Here is a 25,237-nt window from a genome sequence, read left to right on the forward strand (position 1 = left end):
GTTTTGATAGTGTTCCTCTGATTTCTCCTAATGAAAAACACAAGAAGAAATAAATATTCACATAAACATCAAAAGCAATGCTAAATCTAATATTAAACATATTTTACTTTAAACTCATGTTCTGAGATTTAAAATAATACAAAGGGCGTAAGGATCTTACTCTGACAGTCTGCAAAGTAGTGCGGCCCCTGAGAACAAGATGAAATATGGATTTGCAAGTGAATCACAAAGGCTGGTAGGCAAAGTTATTTGTGTATCTAGCTAGTGGGACTAAGAATGACTTGTAGTTAGACCTCCAAAGAGTTTTTCTTTTGGAGAATTAATGTGCATCATAGTTTTTGAGTACCACTTTATTTAAATTTCTTATGTGTGTTGCACAAAAATATTAATATGAAGTGAACATCTAATGGGAGAAGTTGGACCTTAAAATACGTTTCTCATACTTTATATTTTGCATTTCGAAACTTTCATTTGAACTCTAAGAATTCAAATTAAAATATGTGAAATAGTGTTGGGATTAGCATTGCATTACAGTGATATTTTCAGTATTATCCAGCATGGTCTTTATGACTTCATGGAAACTCAACATTGAGGAAATAGGATAGGTAAAAGCTGATTCTTTATTGAAGTTACTAAGTGGTGTATTTTTGTGTTTTGTTTTTGTGTTTTTTGGTATAGTAATTTGTTTGAAATTTGAAACAGAACCTTTCCTTTCAAAGTGTTAGGCTTCTCTTTCTGTTGTGTGTATGTATGTAGTATAAACATTATCTAGAATGTCTCTATAGATGCTTCTGCTTTTTGCCATTTGATTAATTTTTGTACACTTAGGCAATAAAGCATCATTGGCTAAAATGTCACTTTTTTTTCTGTATTTTTTCTCTTACCAGTCGTTTGAAACAGTAGTTATATTTAAATAGGTTTTTAATGAAGCAAGGAAGAGACTCAGAGAATGATTAAGTATTTAAGACTGTCACAGTACCATTAAAGTCAGTTCAGTCATCAGCAAGCTTACAAATTGCTTTTGTGGTTACTTTTCTTAGTGTCTAAATAATAATTGGTTACTATCTCATTAAGCACACTCCTAAATTTCATATTGCACCTACGTTCATTCTACATTTGCCATTAACAGATAATGCAAAATTTGATTATTCTCAAATTGTAATTTATGATTTTTAGTGTCTGAGGTACCAGTAGTTGTGATTAGTATTTTATCTTATTAAATAGGTACTTTTTAGACCAATACCTTAGAAACTTTTTCATAGCATGAAGACTGCTTTGCATACACGGTATCACCAATTCTGCCCAGTTCTCATTTAAATAATTACAAAAATCTGTTTCTCTCCTATGCTAGTCTGACTAGGTAATTCGTACACCCAGTGAAGGGATTGTTTTTCTTGCTTATTACAGCATAACTGTCTGAAAAAGGTGGCTCATTAGGAAAGAATGCCAATGATCCTCTTGTGTGGATCTGGTGTCATACGTCTACAGCTTTTTCCCCCTCAGGCTTTCTGCACACATACTAGAAAGGGTATGTATCAAGGCTCTCACCCTCATTGAACTCTCCCACATTAATAGATTAAGCAAGTGGCTAGGAGGCACATTCGGAAAGAGAAGTTTGTTTATTGGGCATCATTAGATAGTCCTTGCAGCAGCTCTTTGTCAGTAATTTTTAAGGGAATTACTCTTCAAAACATTCCTGGGTTGGATGAATACTTTTAACAGGATTCTTTAGATTTCAGAATCTAATGTGGGACAGGATCAAAATCTCTCTCCCCAAGGTCCAAAGTTTCCCCTGGAGCTAAGCATAAATAAATTATATAATTCAGTCCTAGCAGGTGATGAGCGCTACCACTTTCCACTGACTCCACTGGGAGTTGAAGACACTGCATAACTCTCAGAAGCTTGTGTTACGCTGACTATGAGTCCAAGAGCTTTCAGATGTTCTAGTTTTTCCTGTTGGTTTCCTCTGTCTTTAAAGAATGCTGATATTATCATGATATTGAAAACATTACTGTTTTGATTAATATCTGAGTAATCCCTCCCTGTCATTGAGGGTGTAGAGCTAAACAGCGAGACTTAGATGCCAGGTGAACTCCTGAGTGGGTAAACAGGAGCAGGAAACAGGAATTTTTGAGGGAGTAAAGTTCCTTCCATTGGGATATGGCTCTACACCAGATAGCAGATATGGATGATGAGGGAACAACTGCTGTGATCTGCCTTGGATGTTCTGTTTACCTTTCTGCAGGAAGATGGAAGATATTTCTGGTAAATGAAACTCAAGCTGGTGGCCATATTGGAGGAGAAGATATATGGTTTATAAGTGCAAATTTCAGCATCTGAGAAGATGAAGACTTCTTGGGCACACAGATTTGGAGATTGTTACTACAGACACCACAAGGGAAAGGATCTGCAATAAAACAATATGAGAGAGAGAGAGAGAGAGTAGAAACTAAAAAAGCAACTGGTGATTGGTAGCAAGAGGCCAAAGAATGAGGAGGCATTCAACCCAGCAAAAATGCAGGATATTACTGAAAGATTGGCGGGATTATGAAGTTGCCTGTGAAGTGATAATACATATTGAAACCAATGATATGGCATCATATGGAACTACACAGATTATAGATGTCTTTAGAAAGAGAACTGAAGAAGAGGAGAGCCCATGTTATCTTCTCAGAAATCCTTCTGGTCCCATGAGTGAGAGAAGGTACATGGTAGAAATACTGGAGGGGAACCATTGGCTGTGCATCTGGTGTGAAGCTGCAGCTTTTGCTTTCGTGGAACACTGGGCCACATTCCAGTGCAAGAGGGGCTGTACAAACAGGACGGTTTGCATCTCACTTGTAGGTGGATAATCTTCTTGGTTGGAGACTAGCTGGAACAGCTAGGATAGCATTAAAGTAGCAATGCCAGGAGATGGTGCTAAGAAGTCAAGTGTGAACAAATTGAGCCAATGTAGCAAAATAACGTAAAGAGAAGTTTTAAAGTTGCTTATACACCCAGTGCTAGGAATCTGGGTAACAATCAAGAGAAATTGGAAATTTTCATGAACAAGAAGAAATATGATATAAATGCCATTACTGAAACCTGGTGGGAAAATTGCATGATTGGAATGTTAAAATTACTGGTTATACCCTATTCAGGAAAGGTAGAGTGAGTAAAAAAGTTGGGGGATGGCACTGTACATTAAAGACAACATTACTTGTTTTAGAGTTATTGCTTATTCAGAATCACAGGATCGTGCACACTTCAACTGCTAGAAGAGAGCCTCATCCTCCCTGATCGAACTAACCTCGTTATCTCTAGCCTGCTTCTTGCTTGCATATATATACCTACCCCTGGAAATTTCCACTACATGCATCTGATGAAGTGGGTATTCACCTACGAAAGCTCATGCTCCAATACATCTGTTAGACCATAAGGTGCCACAGGAGTCTTTGTTGCTTTTTCAGATACAGACTAACACGGCTACCCCTCTAATACTCTCATTATTTTGCTCACCAATTAGGCCTTCACTGTGTACTGAATTCTGATAGCTATTTTTAAACTGTGATGTCCTTTATTTAAATGCTTTTTGAGCATTCCATGGAATCCAATTATACATGTGCCAACACCTTCCTTTTCTAAAATTTTGTAATGTCTATAATTCAACGTTAAATTACTTGGATTTCGGTATCCGGCTCTTAGGTTTTGGTTTAAAAAACCTACAGTTATATTTGACTAGCAGAATATTTCTGTTATTGGACTTGAAAGGAGGTTTGTTCATGATACAATCCAATTTTAGAATATTTGGTTCTAAATTTAAAAGTGCTGTTAATAAAATAACAATTGAAACAAATATATGTACATACTGACATATGCACAAACTGTGAGCCAGATTCTTAGCTTGTATAAATTGGAGATGCGCCTTAGACTTTAATGGAGCAATGCTAGTTTACACCAGCTGAGGATCTGGCTCAATATTTAAAATTTACTCATTGCTGTTTCCATAGTGTAATTTGCAGTACACACGTCAGCTTGAGTTAAGACCATCACTTAGCTAAATTAGAGATGGTGATAACCCAATGGTTTATTGGTGCCAGATTTCATTCCCGTCTGTCAGTTTCTCAGTTCAGTGATAGAGTGGTCCAAGAGTTCAGTCACTGTTCCCTGCAAACCCTGAGTGATTAGGTCTAATTCAAGTCACTACTCAGGAATTCAGCTCTTCACCTCTGAGGGAATCATGAAGACCTGGGAAGAACTTGAGCTTTCTGCCTGGTTGTGATGTCCCACCTGTGTCCTGGGGTCTGCAAAGGAGCCTAACGGTATGTCTACGCTGCAAAGGAAAACCTATAGTTGAGCCATGCAAGCTGACTCAGGCTTGTTGGGCTCCAGCTATAATGACAGAAGGTGCTAGCATGATCTTTTTCTCAATGTTAATGAGGAGCAATATGGTCCAGAACTGGAAGTCCAACAAAGAGATGGTCGCCCTGATGTTGAACTATCAGAAGTTGGCATTGGCCCCCAAATGCTCCAGAAAGTGTTTTGTGTTTAACAGCCCACACCCTGCAAAATTATTGGCCAATTCTGTTAAATTCTTTTCTAAGCCCTGGTCTGCACTATGGGAGGGGAAGGGGATTGAGCTAAGTTATGCAACTTCAGCTTTGTGAATAATGTAACTGAAGTTGACATACTTAGATCGACTTACCGTGGTGACTTGATCGCGATGAGTTGATGGCTGCTGCTCCCCCGTCGACTCTGCTTGCACCTCTCGTGGCGCTGGAGTACAGGAGTTGAGGGGAGAGCACTCAGGGTTGATTTATTGCATCTAGACTAGACATAAATTGATCCCTACTTGATCGATCGCTACCCACCGATCTGGCGGGTAGTGAAGACATACCCTTAGAAAAGTTAATGATGATGTCTTCTCAGAATTTATGCCACAGTATTTTGAAGCAGAGAAGATGTTCCTAGGTGGTGATGTCTAAGAAAAGAAGCTACTCTTCTTTCTCCATTCCCTTTTTTCTGTTGGCCAGTAAAAGCCTGTCATGATTCCACACTTTTACCATTGCAGAAAGGCTGATAAAAGCTGGTCTTGTTATCTTTCCTAGATGCTGTGGGATGAAAAGTGCATACTTGGCCTCAAAGTGTAGCTGGCATCCCAGGCTGCTTATTGTAGGCCATCTGTACATCTAATGTATATAAACACGTAATGAAAGGATGGGTTCCCAGGGGATACAGGTTAAATTACTGTTGTGCGTACTGGGGACTCGTGGTCACAGAAATGGTTTCTTAATCCTTAATGAATAGGTTCTGAAGCCTTAGATCTTGGCTACACTGGCGCTTAACAGCGCTGCAACTTTCTAGCTCAGGGGTGTGAAAAAAAACACACCCCTGAGCGCAGCAAGTTACAGTGTTGTAAAGCACCAGTGTAAACAGTGCCGCAGCTCCAAAAGCGCGGCTCCCAGCACTGCAAGCTAATCCCCATAGGGAGGTGGAGTACATGCAGCACTGGGAGAGCTCTCTCCCAGCGCTGGCACTGCGACCACGCTCACACTTCAAAGCACTCCCGCGGCAGCGCTTTGGAGTTTTGAGTGTAGCCAAGCCCTTAGGTATGTGAAGTCTAACGAATGGTACAGTTTTCTTGAAGATAGCATTAAGCTGGTTCTTTTTCAAGAGTGTTTGTCATGCAAAACCAGTGGCTCAGGAGTGGACAAGGGTAAGAGGAGCTCATTGCTTTAATGGAGCACATCTCTTCCACCCTGTGCTCCTACAACCTCACCATTGCCCTAACACCAGTTTTGAGAAGTGTGAATCCATTCACTGCAAGTCCCCCGGAGCCGATGACTTTCTAGACCATCATTAGAGAACATGATATTGATAATACTCTTATAAAATTACAAATGTGTTCTACAGTAAATGCACAAAATGCTGCAGCAGGGTAAGCCTGATGTGTTGAACCACAAACCATTACTGTAGACTAAGAAAATGAAATGATCAGTATCTCAGAACTGGAATATGACTTATATTTTTTTCCCAGTAGTGTGTAGAAATGTTACAACTTGATGTGTATTTCAATGGAATTGAAACCTTATGAAGGAGGTTTGGTGCTGTCAGAATTGGTGAATAGCTGCTGAGATGTGGGGGGACCAAAGGGGAAACTTGAAATGGGAAATGCTAATTTTCAGAGCTTGTACAGTTAGTATAGTCTTTTAGGTTACAGACTGACTAGTTGGAATACAGAAAAACCTGGAGGCAACTTGCAGTAAAAGGTATTATCATGCCAGAAATCGAGGAACATTTGTCAGCAAGCGTCAAAGGAACAAAATGTAATTATGGAACAAAGTTCGATACACATTCTGTAGGGGGGAAAACAGTTTGATATGTCTCTTTGAGAAATTTTTAAATGTATTTTTCATGTCCTGATGCTATAAGACTATTCTGCCCACTCCTCAGTGTCATACTCAATAGTATCTTGGAAATTTACACTCCCAGGTACAGCCATTGTGAATTACTGAATTTTGTGAATAACATTGAGGATAAAAACCGCAAAGCATATTTAGAAGTATCAGTTGCCATTAGTTATGTGCTTTTGGTATATTAATGAAGATACTGAAGTCTTAGTAATAGTTAGGGCTGTGAAGCGATTAAAAAATTAATCGTGATTTTTTTGCACTATTAAAAACCTTAATCTTGATTAATTGCACTGATAAACAATAATAGAATATCATTTAAATATTTTTGCATTTTTTACATTTTCAAAAATATTGATTTCAATTACAACACAGAATACAAAGTGTACAGTGCCCACTTTATATTTTTCTCATTACCAATATTTGCACTGTAAAAAAAATGTATTTTTCAATTCACCAAATATAACTACTGTAGTACAATCTCTTTATCATGAAAGTTGGACTTGGAAGTGTAGAATTGTGTACACCCCCCCGCCCCCACATTCAAAAATAAAACAATGTAAATCTTTAGAGCCTACAAGTCCACTCAGTCCTACTTCTTGTTCAGCCAATTGCTCAAACAAGTTTGTTTACATTTGCAGGAGATAATGCTTCCCTATTCTTGTTTACAATGTCACCTGAAAGTGAGAACAGGGGTTCACATGGCACTGCTGTAGCCAGCATCACAAGATAATTGCATGCCAGATGTGCTCAATGTTCATATATCCCTTCATGCTTCAACCACCATTCCAGAGGACACGCATGCTGATGACTAGTTCTACTTGGTAACGATCCAAAGCAGTGTGGACGGACGCATGTTCATTTTCATCATCTGAGTCAGATGTCAGCTGCAGAAGGTAGATTTTCTTTTTGGTGGTTCAGGGTCTGTAGTTTCTGCAACAGAATGTTGCTCTTTTAAGACTTTTGAAAGTATGCTCCACACCTTGTTCCTCTCAAGTTTTGGAAGGCACGTTAGCTTTTTAAACCTTGGGTCGAGTGCTGTCACTATCTTTAGAAATCTCACATTGGTACCTTTGCATTTTGTCAAATCTGCAGTGAAAGGGTTCTTAAAACGAACAACATATGCTAGGTAATCATCTGAGACTGCTATAACATGAGATATATAGCAGAATGTTGGTAAAACAGAGCACGAGACGTACAATTCTACCCCAAGGAGTTCAGTCACTAAGTAAGTATCACATTATTTTTTTAATGAGCGTCATCAGCATGGAAGCATGTCCTCTGGAATGGTGGCTGAAGCATGAAGGGGCATACAAATGTTTAGCATATCTGGCACATAAATACCTTGCAGTGCCGGCTACAAAAGTGCCATGCAAATACCTGTTCTCACTTTCAGGAGACATTGTAAATAAGAAGTCGCCGGCATTATTTCCTGTAAATGTAAACAGACTTATTTCTCTTAGCGATTGGCTAAACAAGAAGTAGGACTGAGTGGAATTGTAGGCTGTAAAGTTTTACATTACTTTGTTTTTTAGTTCAGTTATGTAAAAAAAAAAAATCTACATTTGCAAGTTGCACTTTCATGACAGAGATCTCAGTACAGTACTTGTGTGAGGTGAATTGAAAAATACTGTTTCTTTTGTTTATCATTTTTACAGTGCAAATATTTTTAATAAAAATAATATAAAGTGAGCACTGTACACTATGTATTCTGTATTGTAATTTAAATCGATATATTTAAAAAGGCAGAAAAACATACAAAAATATTTATTAAATTTCAAGTGGTATTCTACTGTTTAACAGTGCGATTAAAGGTGTATTTAATCCCTATTAATTTTTTAAATCACAATTAATTTTTTTGAGTTCATCTTGTATGTTAACTGTGATTAATCGACAACCTTAGTAATAATTTGAAGAGGAAAGATCTCTGCAGCCCTCATATACCTTTGGTGTGAAGGGAAGACTGATATTTTGTGTGTGATTTCATGAACTGAGAAAGAGAAATATTAGTTGTCTCCTATCACGATTTGGTTCTTATTTTGGTCCCTGCTTTTCAAATTCATCTGGAAAAAGTACGGAGCTTCTACCCACCACCTCATTATTAACTCTTTTGCCCATGACACTAGATGCTATGGTGATAGGCACATTGGAAATGCCAGAGAGAGAGATTTTCTTCCTCTGCAACAGTTAAAGGGACACTGACAACCTTTAAATCTAGTCATTAAAAAAAAAATGTTAAAAGTTGCTTCAGATACTTTGAGATCCCAAGTTTTCTGATTTCAAAATCACATATTCTAAAACTGTAAGTATTTTTCTTTCCCTTGTTTTATCCAGGTACTACACAAACAACAGTGAAACTAACTGTGCAAATAAATGTCAAGTCACAAACAAAACAAACTGGAAAAACAAAAGAATTTATTTTTTTCTATAATCTCTCTTGATTGTGGTAATTGTAGTGTTAGAATAATAGTAGGTAAACAATTTTCAGAGAGAAATATGATTTTATGTTGTCTGTGTCCCTTTAACCTTTATCTTGGACAGTTGGAGGCAATACTTTCTTGGAAGATGTTGCATTACAGAGGAGTTTAGAGATGTGCAAGAGTACTGATAAACATCATAATCTTCCTCCTCGAAGTTCTCAGCTTTAAACTTGAGTACATATGGAACCTGCCTTTTTGTTTTTAAAATGGTTCACTGAAGTTGACAAAACTGGATAGATTATTTTCATTCCAAATAAATGTTGGCATTTATTTCATATGGAAAAATATCTAACGCTCAATTTAAATGTGTTATTTTTTTTTCTGTGTTGCAGTGAGAATAACTAGGGAATTCATCTCCCTTTAATTAAAGTGACTTGTATAAATCTTTATCAAGCTCTAAATGCAACTTTTTTATTTTTTATGCCTGCCTTTGCAAATCTTGTTTCATGCAAAGATAGAAGTATCTCTGGAGAGTTGGTTAATGAAATTCTGTTGGAGATGCACACAACTCATATTGTATTAAAATATATAATGTACAGAATTTAATAACAATTAAAAATTTTTAGGATGGATCCATACATCCCATAGCCTTCAGTACATACACTAGCATTTCTTGATGTGTATTGTTTCTCATCAGACACATTTATCTAATAAAGCTGTCTATTGTTACTTATGATTGTACTTTCAGGGCACATTCAGCCCTCTGGTACAGGAGAGTACAAATTGTGCCCCTTTGCATCCACAGGAGGTGATGCTGATTTACTCACTGCAAGATAGGGCCAAAGGCTCTCCTAGGAGGTTGCCAGAAAAAGGAAGCTTTATTTTACAGGTGGTCAGCCTGTCCCTTCTCAGCCCAGTCCTGCTCATTTTATGGGGTATGTTATTTGTCACTGAGCCCGTATGAGACCGTACCACATTCCTGGTGGACTTGCCACTGGTAGGTATTAGGGCAACCCATGAAGTGACTTGGCCCTCACCTATTTCGGTGGTGGTCACTTATAAGAAGGGATAATGTAGTGCGGATTTAAAATGGCACATTTATGTTGCTGTCTTTTTAACAGTAGATTACATTGGCTTTCACAGCTCGTAGCCATATTTGATGAACAAGATCCACATCATGGAGGTGACGGCACCAGCGCTAGCTCAACGGGCACTCAAAGTCCAGAGATTTTTGGCAGTGAACTTGGCTCCAACTCTGTGTCAGCCTTTCAGCCTTATCAAGCAACAAGTGAAATTGAAGTCACACCTTCAGTTCTTCGTGCAAGTAAGTAAAAGCTGTCAATGCCTCTGCACATTTCATCTTAATTTATGAGGATGCCAGCTTCTGTTATCTGTTATTGCTGTTGGGAATATGATTCATTATCTGTCCTGATCAAAAGCTGATTAAAGTTCAGAATCTGGGTAAATGTTTGATGCGTGCAAGTAGATAAACCTCTCCATTTTAATAAATTGGATATAGGCACCTTTAAACAGCAATAAGCTCTTTTTGTCTGTCTCCAGTTTTAAATTGCATAAACACAGAAAATTACAGCAAAATCTCCAAGTGAAGTTGCTGTGTGTGTAGTTTCCAGTTTGACAGTTTTGATTCATATAATGAAGGTGAAAAGGGTAAAAAAGAAACTATAAATAACAGTAGCTGCACCGTCCCTCAAATCTGGGAATGCAGGTGTATTACTCTTACCATCCTTCAGCTGAAACACCCAGTGATGCATATGGTAAAATCCTCTTTTTATAAACAGCCAGGAAAAGTCTTTTATTTTGTTTGTTTCAAAACTGGGAGTGTTATGTGTTCAAGACTAAAAACTCAGTGAGGCAGGAACTACATTTACCTTTCTGTTTGTACAGCAATTAGCAGAATGTGGCCGTGATCCTACCATGGCCGCTGTGCACTATTGTATTATAAACAGTAAAAATTTGGGTGCTCTCTTTTTTTTTTTAAGGTGTTGGCTCAGTCTTGTTATAACACAAAAAAATGAAAAAAATACTGGAAAGATGGTAATTAATATACCCTCCCCAGGAGCCACCAGCATTATTCCCCACCTCCCACCCACAATTTATTTATTTATTTTACATTTGACCACCTAATCTGTGTGCAGGGGAAATGTTGGGAATATTATTTAACTCAAAATAGATTGGATAAGGGCTATACTTCATCTTATTTAGATATCTGATATATAATATTGAGATTCCCTTGTGGAAAACTCATGTAGAATTCAATATGAATAAAGCAAATAGATTTCTATAAAAGCGTAATGGGTTTTTTAAAGAAAAAATACTTTTAAAAACCCTGTGTAATTAAGCAGAGAATATTTTTCTGTTTTTTTCAACTATCATGTACAATTTTAAGGAAAATACTAATTTTTTTCATAAAATTGATTTAAAAAGCCTATAGAAAAGTTTTTCCTCTTAAGTTCTAAAAGATTTATCTGTAAGAGTTGTCTGTATAAAGTATATGGGAATAACGTTTTAAAGTCAGCTGCAGTCTCACTAGTTGTAACTGTGGTGCAGTTAAGCGTAAGCTTCTGTAAATAACCCAAAATAGCTTAGGGAAGGAGTATGGTCAATATGGGTACTTACGTTTTACTTCCAGCTGAACTACTGACTGACTCTGCATCTATTCAGTGGAAGTGTAGCATTGCCAATGCACACCCCAGTTGTTGGCCTGAGCCCTGTGAGTAGCCGTGTTCTCTTGAGTTCCCAACAGCCCGAAGCTGCTCAGGTGTAGGCAAATATTAATCAATGTTTTCAGTGCTGATGCCCTGTTAGGGTGGGTGTATGGTGTGTACTCAGGGGTGTGCACAGGGAATTTAAATTTGTCCTCTTTTGGGATGCACATTCTGTGCCCCCCGAGGAACTTGTTCCTCCCCCTCCCCCCAACTGGCCCGGGAGGCGCTCAGTCTTCACTTCTACCACCTCAGCTTGGCCCCAACAGGAGCTCAAGCTTCTCTCCTTCCACCCGTCCCTGGCAGGAGCTCAGTCTTCCCTGACTTGGGAAGTTCTCTGCCCCCGATGACTAGTGGATGTGTGTGCCCCTGCGTGTCCCCCCCCTTGTGCACACCCCTGCATGTTGTTAGTGTTCCAGGGCATCTACTCAGTGATTATTGCATCAAGGCTACTGTGACACATTGGACAAGGCACTCCACTTCAGTTGATTATTCTATAAAATGGATATGATGATACGCATGTAGCTCACAAACAGGTTGAAGGATACCCAGTGACTGGAAAGTGCTTTGAGATCCTATGATAAAAAGGTGCTAGACAAGGGCAAAAAATTATTTTAACATTTATGAAGTGTAAAATCTTGAAGTGCTTTTGTGAAAGCATGCAGAAATAAAATGGGTGAAATATTTTGGCTTAAATTCGTTAATACCAGTCAGAGATGTTCCATTTACTCTTTAGAATGTATTTCTTTGTATGTTGACAATGAGATGCATTTTATGTTACAGTGAGTTCTAGCCCATGGCATAGAAGCCAATCCAATAACATTATCCGATATTAGGCATACCTATTTCAAGTATTTTATTTGAAATAGAACTAATATGCGTCTTGTATTTTCTTTTTAGCTTGTGAAGGGAAGCACTGAATACAAATGGTATTTTCAGGATTTAACATAATCACGTTCTTACTGTGTAACTTCTATTCAATATATAAAACCCTTCTAGTTTTGTGGTAGATGCAGATCCTGATTATTACATGTTGACAAGGTCATATATCCATTAATTGGATTGGAGATAGGATACAAAATTGCTATAATTATTGTAATTTTCTAGTTAATTGCAGGGTTGGCAGTGAATATTTTACTTCTAACTGATGAAAAACAGTGTTCTGGCTGAAATTGTTTTATAGCATTTTTGACATTTTGTTTTACATCTCTGGTGCTTTTTTGCCCACAAGCTGGGCTGTGTTTCTCAGGGGTTGAGTTGCCAAGTATTTCTGTCTCCCTCTTCTACCGTTTACCTGGGTGCAAGTGGTATACAGTGGTCTCTGTTCTGAGGCAGTGTCTACGCTGGGGATTAAGGACCTGCTGAGATTTTCATCTCTTTGTTCTGGTTGCCATGTTACCCGTTTTGTTTGTTTATAAGTCACACCACCAATCCTCCCTCAGAAAGGAAAAAAGGTGATATAGATAAGATGCAGCTGGGCTGTCATCTTCCCCAGGCACAAATATATAACCATGTACTGTGCACATGTGGGGGTGGCTCAGATTGGATCTTTCCAGCTAAATGTGAAAATGAGACTAATGCTGGGCAATACTGTGAAAGCATCAGCCATCCATAGAAGTACTTACTGTAGTTACATTTTTTATTCTAGCCCATTCTCCTTGTATTATTATTTATTATTATTTATTCTAAACTAAACTTCCTGTTGGTGTATTTCATCAGTTATTGAGCTGGATTTTTTTATAACCTTACACAACACAACGTGTTTGTATGTGCGTGCGCCTGTGTGTTTCTGAGAGGAATTTGGAAGCTCACTGCAGAAGATTGTTAAAACAGACTGATGTTTATTCCCTGCTGAAATATAAACTGGAGGCGCAGGTGAAAATTGCCAAACATAATGAGCAATTTGGCAGATAAGACAGGATGTCAGGCAGTGACAGTTCAGCAGCGGGTGCGCTGTCTGTGAACCAAGTTGTTTGCTTCACAGTACTGCATTTAAATGCCATAAATAAATTCCCTTTTAAACTACTTCCAGTGTTGTTAGTCATTTACTTTGTATTGTTCTCCTTCAAAACATTGTATTTATATTTTCAATTTATATTTTATAATTATATTTACTTAAATAACCAACAGGTGTGAAAATGTGTTCCAAATTCCATTTTGAACATTTCAGTAGTTACAGTAGAGGGAATAATCCCCTCGGCACCATATGAAAGTAATCATTTGGTTCACTATGCTGCATTTTGTGTGCTGTCATCTTTACGGTGAAGCATTTAGCAGTACGTTGCATCCTTGGAAGCGCATTGTACCTTAAATCCTCTTATATTCTAAAGAAGAATTCTTTTTAACTCTGTACCTAAAATTTCTCCCCTGATGCTTGGCTGTTCTTAGTACTAGTCCATAAGACACTGTGGCATTCATAAGATGACCATGTGAGTCAGAAAACTGCCCCTTTTTTTCAGTTTTCAGGAGGAGTTTTTGTGTATTCATATTGATGCTTTCTTAACCACTGCAGACTGGCTACCTGCATGGAACGTTGACCTGGTGAGACGGTGACACTTTAAAGAGCATTCACTTCCAGGACCATTCCTTCCGCCCCACAAGGGCCTCAGTGGGTGTATCTATAGTGCAATTAAACACCAGCAGCTGCTCCATGTCAGTAGGATTGGGTTGTAAAATTGCAGTGTAGACATTCGGGCTCAAGCTGGAGCCTGGGGTCTCGGGATCCCTTAAGGGGGGAGCCCCGCGAACCCAAGTCAGCTGACATGGGCCAACCATGATTGTTTAACTGCAGGGGTCGACATGCATAGAGAGGACATGCCACCTTGAGGAAACAACTCATAAGACTTCCTTCTTCTTCGAGTGCTTGCTCATGTCCATTTAATATTAGATGTGTGTGCTCTCTACATGCACCGGTGCTGGAAGTTTTTCCCTTAGCAGTATCCGTAGGGGACTGAATCTGGTGCCCTCTGGAGTGCCACCTGCATGGTGCAGTATAAGGGGTGCTGCCGGCTCCCCCCACCCTCAGTTCTTTCTTGCTGCCAGTGATGGCGCTGGAACATCTGCTGCTTCAGCTAGTGTTGTTTATTTCTGTTCTTGCAAATTTTGAAAACCTGTAAAATAGCTGTATATAGTTAGCAGTTTCTTAGTTAAACACTTAGTAGTAGTTCTCAAACTCTTTGTTAGTCCTGAACGGGACTCATGCCCTGGTCCCCAGGGTTTAAGCCTTGTAAATGGCCTATGCCAGTCAGCAATCCACATACCAGCTGCCTAAGGTTCTTAGGCGAAGAGCACATAAGTGACAAGTGCCATATCTGCAAGTCCTTTAAACCGAGGACAAAGAATGAGTGTGAAACTCATCTTAAGGGTGCTACTAGTGAAGTAGGCACTCACTCCAGCACTGGAGTAGCGATCTGACTCCTCACTGAGCACATGGCCTCCATGCGCAGTGCTCTGCTGGCGCCATCCACGAGCCGGCACCAGTCTCTTTCCACAGCTCCCATCATGAAGCTGAAGAAGAATGTGAAGGGATGATCTCCTACCTCCCATAAGGAAAAGGAGAGGGCTGGGGGTGAGCCACGACCAATGCCAGGCAGCTCAACTCCCCCTTCAGGAAGTCAGGCTCCAGCTCAAGTCTAGCAGTGCAGCCCATTCTGTACTTCACCCGCAACTCCGGATAGTGATGCAGGCCCCAGTCAGCTTTAGGTGGTGTCAATGCCCGAATCCTTCAAGCAGCTCAGAAGATCCTGACACTGTCGGTGCTGCTCCCACCAGCTCCAGTGGTACCCCGGGCTCAGGGAAAATTTGCTTTGGGTCCTGTACATGTGTCCCCACCTCAGTGGTACCATTCCCCATTGAGAGGGTTGTCTTGCTATCTGTTGTCAACCCAAAACTGTCATGCCTCAAGACTAGAGAAGCAGGCTTAGCGGAGCTCTCTTCGGTCCTCATACTGGGGGCACCAATTGAAGGATTCAAGATGTTTCTTGCCAGTGGGTTGATGCAGATGGCACTTGCCACTCGGCAAGATCTCTGGGACTGGCCCCAACCGTCTCCAAGGGCCTGGTACTAATCACGGGACCGATCAGGGAGCAAACACTGCCAAGCACGTGGCTGTCATCACCTGACTCCTAGGAGGAGGTTGGCTTTCTCAGGAGGTTCCTCCTGACAGCCAACAGTAGTGGATCCCGATCCTGTTTGACGTCCCAGTACTGGTTGAGCAGCGTGAGGCATGGATCGCTGGGTGTCCGATGAAGATCTGCCGAATGCTGTCAGCCTCCAAAACCCCGACCAGGATGTGTGACTCACTCAGGTCAGCATTGGGTCACAGTGACCAGCACCAGTCGGACAAGAGGCACCCCTCCGTCTGTTCCTGGTCGCCCGGTACCAACCGCTCCGCTTACAGCTCCACCACGGAGCAATGTTCCATGACTGTGGCACAAGCTCTGGTACCTATGGTGATGCAGGCATCGACGGCAACGAAACTGGTTCCGTGGCCAGCACCATGGTACCTGTGGGGGTTCACCCAATCATCCCATACTGCCCCATTAGTGGCAGGAGCCTTGGAGAGGCTATCAGCGTTGGTATCCCATCCCCCTCCAGTGTGCGAGGCTTCGGGAGGTAAGACCCCACAGGTCCAGAAGGACCCAGGGGAGCAAGCTGGTGGACCACCAATAGATGTGTAGGTTTCTGCAGCACTGGCATCATCCTCATCGTTGCCAGACGAGGCTATCATGGGGCCCCTCACCCAGTTCCAGTGCACCAGGAACTTTTTAAGATGGTCATTTCCAACTTGAGGGCTTCAGGCAGAGGAACTGGAAGAGACCTCGGACTCTCTGTTCGAAGTCCTCTGTTTCTCGGCTCCTGACAGGGTGGCACTACCTCTTCATGAAGGGATTTCCAAAATCACTAATGACCTGTGGCAGACCCCCTCTTCCTTGACCACTATCTCTAAAATACTTGTGCCAACCAAGGAACATGAGTTCTTATACTCCCACTCAGCACCAAGATTATTTACCAAGCACATGTCAGTGGTAGTGGCTTACCTCAGGCATCAGGGTATCCAGATCTACCTGTACCTCAATGATTGGCTCATCTACGGCAGTTCTAGGTCTCAAGTCCAAAGGGATGTTGCGATGCTTCAAGCCGCATGCCACTCTCTGGGCTTCTGGTAAATGACAACAAGTCGACGTTAGTGCCGGTGCAGAAGATAGAGTTCATCGGAGTGGTTCGTGACTTGACCTGCAGCAGGGCATTCCTGATGTGGGACAGGTTCCACACATTGACAGACCTCATCGCAGAAGTCTCTGCAGTCCCTCTGATTACAGCCAGGATCTGTCTGCACTTGCACTTGTCTGCCGGGTCCACATGGCAGCATGCACTTATGTGGTCCACCATGCAAGGTTCCGGAGCGGCCCCTGCAACAATGACTGGTGATGGTCTATTCCCAGTCCTGAGACCCCCTGGAAAAGATTGTAACCATTCCCCAGGCTATACTTACCTCGCTGCAATCATGGACCGACCGCAGGACAGTCCTGGAAAGGGTTCTTTTTGACAACCCTCATCACTTCATCGAGTTGGTGTTGGACATCTCAGACCTTGGCTGGAGTGCGCATCTTGGCAACCTCCAGAGACAGGGGATGTGGTCCCCAGAGGAGGCGAAATTGCACATAAATGTCAAAGAGCTCCGAGCAGTCTGTCTGGTGTGTGGAGTCTTCCTGTCCCACTTGTTGGGCAGGATTGTATGGGTCCTGATGGACAACACAGCCTCGATATTCTACATTAGCAGGCAAGGGGGAGCGCTCTTGTTGGCTCTCTGTCAAGAGGCACTGCATCTATGGGACTTCTGTATCAACCATTAGATCCACCTGGAAGCTTGTCACCTTCCTGGCGTCAGGAATACGCTGGCGGACTAGCTCAGCAGGGATTTCTCCTCCCACCATGAGTAGGCATTCCATCCAGAGGTAGCTTGCATGATCTTCCAAAGGTGGGGAACATCTGTTGAGTCACAACGTGGTCCTCTGTTCACAAGTTCTTAGCTCATTATGTCATCACTCAGCAGGCCAGGGACGACGATCGGTTCGGCAGAGCTGTGTTTCAATCTACACGTCCATGAACTGCTACCCACCTCTGGGGGTACTGCTTTGGAGTCACATAATATGAGCAAGCACTCGAAGAAGAAAAAACAGTTACCTTTTCCGTAACTGTTGTTCTTCGAGATGTATTGCTCATGTCCTTTCCACAACCCACCCTCCTTCCCTACTGTTGAGTTTGCAGCAAGAAGGAATTGAGGGTGGTGGAAACTGGCGGCGCCCCTTATACCACACCATGTGGACACCACTCCAGAGGGCACCAGAGCTGGTCTCCTATGGATACTGCTAAGGGAAAAACTTCCGGCACTGGTGCAAGTGGTGAGCACACACACCTAATATGGAATGGACATGAGCAACACATCTCAAAGAAGATCAGTTACGGAAAATGTAGATGTTCTTTTCTGTCCTACCCAACTACAGGCATAGAGTCCTGTCTAGCTAGAGTGCAGTCTAGTAGTTTGAGAAGGGTCTGTTTTATATTCCCGACTCAGGGTCTGTATTGTGTTCCTGCTTATTTGTTGTGTGAACTACTTATGCCCATATTTTAGGTGTGCGTGCACTTTTGCATGTACCAGGAATTGCATATTACAAACAATTCAATGCATGTTAACAAGTTAGGGGCATGAATGTGCACTAATATGTGCAAATTCAGGTCCTTGAGTTGGGACCATAAAATCTGTGCTTCAATTTTCTTGTCTGTAAATTGGATATAAAATAATTCATCTGCAGTTCACTGAAGCAGTATTGTGAGGATTAATATTTGTCAGTTACTGTGTTCAGGGATTAAAGACACTGCAGCATATTAGTTCTACTAGTATTCTGCCAAGTCTTATCTCTCTCGCTGCTTCAGATGGGATTGTGATTCTGGCACTCTTTCCTGCATGTTAATCTATGCTGCTATTTAGAAATTTTAAAAAATCCTTCACTGTCATTTTTGCCCATTTTGACTATTTCCTCTTTTCTCCATACCAAAGCTCTCTGAAATCAATTGAACTCCTCATTGGGATGCTTGTGAGCAGTGTAGTAGAGGTTGTTCTCCTGGAGGCTGACAAAGTGGAGAGGTGTAGGATAGGAAGAGTTGTTCATAGCAGCCATCCTTGCTCTCTCAACAAGGGATAGTCCAAGGCAGCTATCAAATTGGGTCTCAAAAACTGCTGGGATTTCCCTTAGTTGTGGAGTTGACCCCCTATGTGTGCAGTTGGATAGCTTTTGTGAAAATAGTGTACCTTTCCAAAGACTAAGGGGAGAGGGATATCATTAAGCAGTGTATTAAAAGCAATAAATAATCATAGAAATATGTCACTTGGTTCAACAGGCCATACATGTGCTCTGCTGAAAAAACAGTTTTTCTTTAAAGGGGAAATAAGTATTCCCTTCCACTTTCCTCTTCCATTCAAGCCAACTGTCTGGATGCTTATTTTATTAATATGTGGCATGGAAACACCTATATTGTGGATTGTTTTGTCAATGAGAGAACCTGGCAGTTAAAATTCTTCCTTCTCTTTTTGCTGCACTAGATACAAATCTCTTATTTACTTCTCTGGAGTGTATTTATTTTTTCATTTCCTTTTTAGTATCAAAAATTGCTTTGCACTTCCATTTTTGTTTTCTTTTCTCTGAATCCCCTTCACTGCTGGAAATTGGCTTTGTATCTAGAAATCACATCAGTTCCAAATAGTGAAGGATTAAAGAAGCAACTGATGAGGAAACAGGTGGGAAGAAAGATGAGTTTGGAAAAGGAAGGTCCCAGCACAGTCATAGCCTTTTGCAGCTTTGGTCAGTTACACACCCAATTTGAACTTTAAGATTAAAATTAAATCAAGACAAAAATTCCTTCTACATTAATAATGAAATACAACTATGGGCCAGATCCATACCATTGAAGTCAATAGGGTATTTTTCAATTGACTTCAGTGAGATTTGGATCAGGTCCTGTATGTGTAGACCTAAACATTTCAAATATATTTATATTTAGCCCTCCTTGCTCAGAAACAGTCGTTGCAGTGAGTGCAAGGGCAGCGAAAGTGAGCTGGTAAAGAGTGAGGTGGAGGGGAGGCTCAGATGTCCGTCATTCTTCTGCAAGAACTAAAAATCCCACAAGTGTTACCTGAGCATCACTCTCAACTTTATATACCTGCCAGGATCCAAGGTGAGATTGTTCCCTTTACCACACTGGATGTTATTGTAAACGCCTGTAGCTCTTGGCAGCTAAGTAGGAGCTGTTGCTCAGATTTTACTTCTCCCCGGGGGAAGGGTCAGCAGAGCCCCAGGGATTCTCCATTGTCAGCTTTGAGTGCCCCAGTGTTCAGGCTTGCTCATCACAGCTGTCCCTCCAGCTGACTCTGGATGTGAGACTCAACAAGAGCAATGCTGACTGGCTCCGTGAAATCATTTAAAATCACTGCGAGCTGCTTCTTTCTTGCATGGTGCTCACTGTGCTCTGCCTGCAGCACTCCTCCCACTCTTTATCAACTTAGGAAGCTCATGACCGTAATGTACATTCCTTGTGTTGCAATTTAATCCAGTGCTGGCCCACTGTTAGGTTGGTCTCTGTTTCAGATTGCCAGAACTCCCATACGTAGTATTCTTTTTTGAGTGGTTGCTCATGTAGGTGTGTGCTTGCCCCGAGTTCCGCCGGCAGAAAGTTTTTCCGTTAGTGGTATCCGCCAGGTCAGTTCTGGTGCCCTCTGGAGTCTCAGTCTCATAGCACTAGTATAAAGGCCCCTGCTGCCCCGCAGCCTCCTCAGTTCCTCCGTACCATCTGTGATGGTCGCTGGAACCATGACTCGTTCTCGCTTCTGTATCCTCTTTCTCGTTGTCTTGATTTAACTTTTAATCTTTAAAGTTTAAAGTGGGTATATACCTGATCAAAGCTGCGAAAGGCTATGACAGGGCTGGCACCTTCCTTTTCCAAACCCATCTTTCTTCCCACCCTCTTTCTGGTCTGTTGCTTCCTTAAGTTGATTGAACATAACTATTAAGTTTCAGTTACTAGTTAGGACTTGGCAAACCCCGCACCTTGATAAGGAGTGCCCCAGCTTTACTTCAGGACACTTGGTGCTGTTCTTCATCTTCTGCATCAAGGTGAGACACTTTGACTGCATCTGAGGAACCTTGGCACTGTCAAACATCCCTGGTGTTGAAGAAGGATGCGTTGGTGAGAGGTCGTAGGTACTGTTCACCATCGCCGGTACCTAGGAAATAATAAAGGAAGACCGACACGGGCCAGTCGCCAACACTGAGGTCAGCAGGATAGAGGGATGCTGTCAGAGTGCAACCCACATCAGTCCATCCTGTGACACTGATAACCAGCGCTGTTGACTCCAGTCCCGGAATGGGAACTGTTGAGTCCAATGCTGATAGACTCGCTGTCTCAAGAAAAACATTGGAGCCCCATGCCTCTGCCAGTACTGTCAATGCTGGAGTCATTCACAGCAGCGAGGGACTTACTCATGCTACCTGTACCCACGTCCCCAGCCGTACAGGAGCTGTCAGTGGCAGCGCTGACAGGGAAGTGTTCTGCAGGCTCAAGGTCTCTGATAGTTTCGAAGGGGAAACCAGCCATGATGGCACAGCCCCAGTCCCCTCCCTTCCAGCACTGCTCATTGGCATCTGTTGATACTGCTCCGGCTTGGTTTCCTGCAGTATCCTCGGAAGCAGAGTCTTGCATCTTTTGGAGGAGCTGGCCTTGCCATTCCAGCAGGCACTATTCCCCCAATGGATCTGAGCCAAGGGGTCCCACCTGTGGCATGATCACCAGGGCCGTGGCAGTTCCCTGTGCAAATGTTTTTCTGAAACACCTGGGCATTTCCAGCACAGCCAGGTTCCCATTCTAGGTCATGTTCAGTGGCTTCAGAGCCCACACTGCTTCCATTACCAGAACATAATTCAACCTCCAGTACCGAGGCCAGTGCTGTGTACCAGGAGTTGGCATCCTGGGACCCAGCTGGTAGCAAAGATGAAGAGCTGGGCCTGATGCTGGTCCAGACATTGTCCTCCTCTTTCCTAGATGAGGCGGTTGCGGGAACTGATATTGCACCCCCGCAGGAGGATTGTAAGGCACATCAAGAGCTCTTAAGGAGGGTAGCTCAGAACCTGGGTATCCAGGTGGAGGAAATTAGAGTGTCCTCCCACTCCATTGTGGACATCTTGGAAGCAACAGGCCCTGCAAGAGTGGTATTGCCCCTGAATGATGCCATCATGGACCCCATCAGGGCGTTGTGGCAAACGCCAACATCCCTTCAGCTGACCGCAAAAAAGACTGAAAGAAAATACTTTGTCCCAACAAAGGGATTAGAGTTCCTGTACACTCACCTACCATTGGACTCTTTAGTTGTATTGACAGCCTACAAGCGAAAAAGGCAGGGGTGACCGGGACTGACACCCAAAGCCAAGGACACCAAAAAGTTAGATCTTTTTGCGAGGAAGGTCTGTTTGACATGGAGGCTCCAGCTCATGATCATCAATGAGCAGGTGCCCCTGATCAGTATGATTTCAACTCCTGGTACTCTCTGCATAAATGTAAGGACTTGCCTTCCTCTACAAGAGCTGCAAACTCTCATCTTGACTCCTGAGGTAGCAAGTCCATGGCAAAGGCGTCCCTGACAGCCCTGGATGCGGCGGACTCAGCAGCCCATTCTGTGGCTTCAGCTGTGACTGTGTGGAGCTCGTGGCTTCAGTCCTCGGGCTTGCCACATGAGGTCCAACAGTCATTACAGGACCTCCCTTTCGAGGGTACAGTGCTCTTTTCTGAGCAGATGGGATCCAAACTACAGTTTAAAGGACTCAAGAGCCATACTGAAGTCCTTGGGCCTTCATACTCAGGCCCTCATGAGGAAGCACTATAGGCAACGATTGATGGCTTGCTTCTTCCCCCTGTCTGCTTGGTAGGACTACAGCAGGAGGAGGAGCAGGGGCCACAGTTGTCATCTGCATCCTCCCAGACACTCGGCAGGGTCAAGGCAGACTTTTAGGTGGGACGCTAAGGGACGATGTGCCTGGACAGTTCGTGGATCCAAATTCCCCAGTTTTTGCGGACTTGTTATCCCACATCTATCGTACATGGATCCATATCACCTCAGACCAATGGGTGCTACGCATGATAGCACTGGGATATACCCTTCATTTTTGCTGTTCAGGGACTCTTTAGTCGCTCCTAAAGGTGTGGGAACAGTGGTGGAGGTTCCACCAGAGATAAGGGGCCGGAGGTTCTACTCCTGCTATTCCTTAATCCTGAAAGTGGTGGTCTCAGACTGATTCCAGACCTGCGAAACCTCAATAGATTCATGAAAAAACTGACATTCTGCATGGTCTCCTTGTCCTCCAGGGGACTAGTATGCTGCCCTCGACTTAAAGGATGCTTATTGCTATCTTACTGGGGCACAAATGTTTCCTCAAATTTGTCGTGAGCCACGCACACTACCAATTTATGGTTCCCCCGTTTGGTTTCTTGGTGGCCCCTTGGGTGTTCACAAAGTGCATGGCAGTCATTGCATGCTTCCTGAGGAGACAAGGGGTTCAGGTTTAGCTGTACCTCGATGACTGGCTGGTTAGAGGTCAGTCCAGACTTCAGGTAGAGGCAGATGTGGGACTAATACAGTCGACCTTACAGGACTTAGGTCTTCTTATAAACATGCAGAAATCCACCTTCTCCCCAGTCTAGAGGATAGAATTCATTGGAGCAGTTCTGACCTCAGTACAGGCCAGAGCTTCTCTCCCAGAAGCATGTTTCCAAGCAATAAAAAAGCTTATAGAAAGACTCAGGAATCACCCTGTCACCACAGCGAGAAATTGCTTACAGCTCCTGGGCCACATGGTATCTTGTACCTGTGTGGTTCAGCATGTAACACTTCATCTCAGACCCGTCCAGGCATGGCTGACATCAGAATACTCACCATGGCAACATAATCTAGACTCAGTCATTACAGTTCCCTTCTTGGTGATTATTTCCCTCAAATAGTGGCTAAACCTGTTAGTGGTGTGCCTGGGAGTACCTTTCTCAAGACCCTAACCACCAGTGTCCCACGTTACAGATGCATCGGCGATGTGATGAGGAGCTCACTTAATGTCCCTCCAAAATCACGCCTCTGATCTCCAGAAGAGCTTTCATCACATCAGTGTCAGAGAGCTCAGGGCAGTCCACCTGGTTTGCCAGGCATTCCAACCAAATGTAGCGGACAGGAGTGTCAGTCCTTACAGACAACACAAGAGCCATGTTCTGTATCAATGGGCAGGGTTGAGTGCGCTCCCCTGACCTGTGCCAGGAGGCACTTGACTTACGGGAATTTTGCTTAGTCCACTCAATTCACCTCAGGGCCTCCTATCTGCCACGTTCTCAGAATGAATAACAGATCAGGTCTTCTCCAACAACCATGAATGGTCCCTTCTCCCAGAGGTCCTAAAAGTCATCTTCCAGAAGTGGGGAACTCCCCAAATAATTCTGTTTGCAATGAAGCACAACAGAAAATGTCTCCAAGTCTTCCCTTTCCTGGGCCACAGCCCAGAACCTCTGACAGATGCCTTCATCTTGCCCTGTATGTGTCATCTTTTCTATGTATTTCCACCCATTCCTTTCATACACAAGGTCTTGTTCAAGATCAGATGGGACAGACTGCAAGTCATCCTAATAGCCCTGCCCTGGCCAACACAGCATTGGCTCACTATGCTCATGAGCCTGTCAGTGGAAACACCAATCCAGTTACCTCAGGTTCCAGATCTGATATCTCAGGACCATGGTTGCCTTTGTCACTCAAACCTTGAGTTCCTTCATCTTGTGGCCTGGAAGGTCCATGGCATAGTCCCTCTGAGCTAACGTGTTCCAGACCAGTTCAAGAAGTTCTGCTAGGGAGCAGAAAGCCATCCACTAGAGCTGTGTACCTGGCAAAGTGAAAAAGGGTCCCAATTTGGTCAGCGCAGAAAGGTGTCCTGCCCACGTGGTCATCAGTGTCATTCATTCTCGACTACTTACTACACCTGAAGCAGCGAGGACTATCAGCATCATCAATTAGAGTCCACCTGGCGGCAATCTTGGTGTTTCATCTCTGGGTAAATGGCCAGTCGATCTTTGCAAACTTGATATGTAGTTGTTTTCTTCAAGGGACTTGACATACTATACCCCCAGGTACGGCAACCAATCCCACGCTGGGATCTCAACCTGGTATTGTTGAGGCTCACAGGTCCCACATTTGAGCCATTGGCAACATGATCTCTGCTCTACTTGTCCTGAAAATTGGCCTTTCTTGTGGCCATTACTTTGGCAGAAGGGTCTTGGGGATTATGCTTCAAAACCTCCATACACGGTATTTTTCAAGGACAAGATCCAGCTGCGTCCTCACTCCCAACTGTGTCCTCACTCAGCCTTCCTTCCAAAAATGGTTTCACAATTCCATAGTAACCAGGACATATTCCTTCTGGTATTCTGTTTGAAACCTCATGCCAACGAACAGGAGTAAAGACTTCACTCTCTAGATGTCAGGTATGTATTTGCCTGCTACATAGAAAGGACTAAATCATTTTGAAAAACTACTCAACTTTTTGTAACTGTTGCAGACAGGATGAAGGGTCTTCTGGTCTCAGCCCAAAGAATTTCATCGTGGATCACATCTTGTATCCGCACGTGC

General features: G+C 42.8%; 1 protein-coding gene across 10 annotated transcripts in view; it reads left to right on the forward strand.

Moving 5' to 3' along the window:
• The window catches only part of PARD3 (par-3 family cell polarity regulator), a 658,805-nt gene that overhangs the window by 237,516 nt on the left and 396,052 nt on the right, over positions 1-25,237 (forward strand). For all 10 annotated transcript variants that reach the window (XM_050939008.1, XM_050939012.1, XM_050939010.1 and 7 more), the window contains exon 3: positions 9,953-10,133. In XM_050939008.1, coding sequence (XP_050794965.1) covers positions 9,953-10,133 — 181 coding nt within the window. The remainder of the gene's footprint in view (positions 1-9,952; positions 10,134-25,237) is intronic.

Source organism: Gopherus flavomarginatus, chromosome 2 (assembly GCF_025201925.1).
Source record: "Gopherus flavomarginatus isolate rGopFla2 chromosome 2, rGopFla2.mat.asm, whole genome shotgun sequence".
Lineage (NCBI taxonomy): Eukaryota > Metazoa > Chordata > Testudines > Testudinidae > Gopherus > Gopherus flavomarginatus.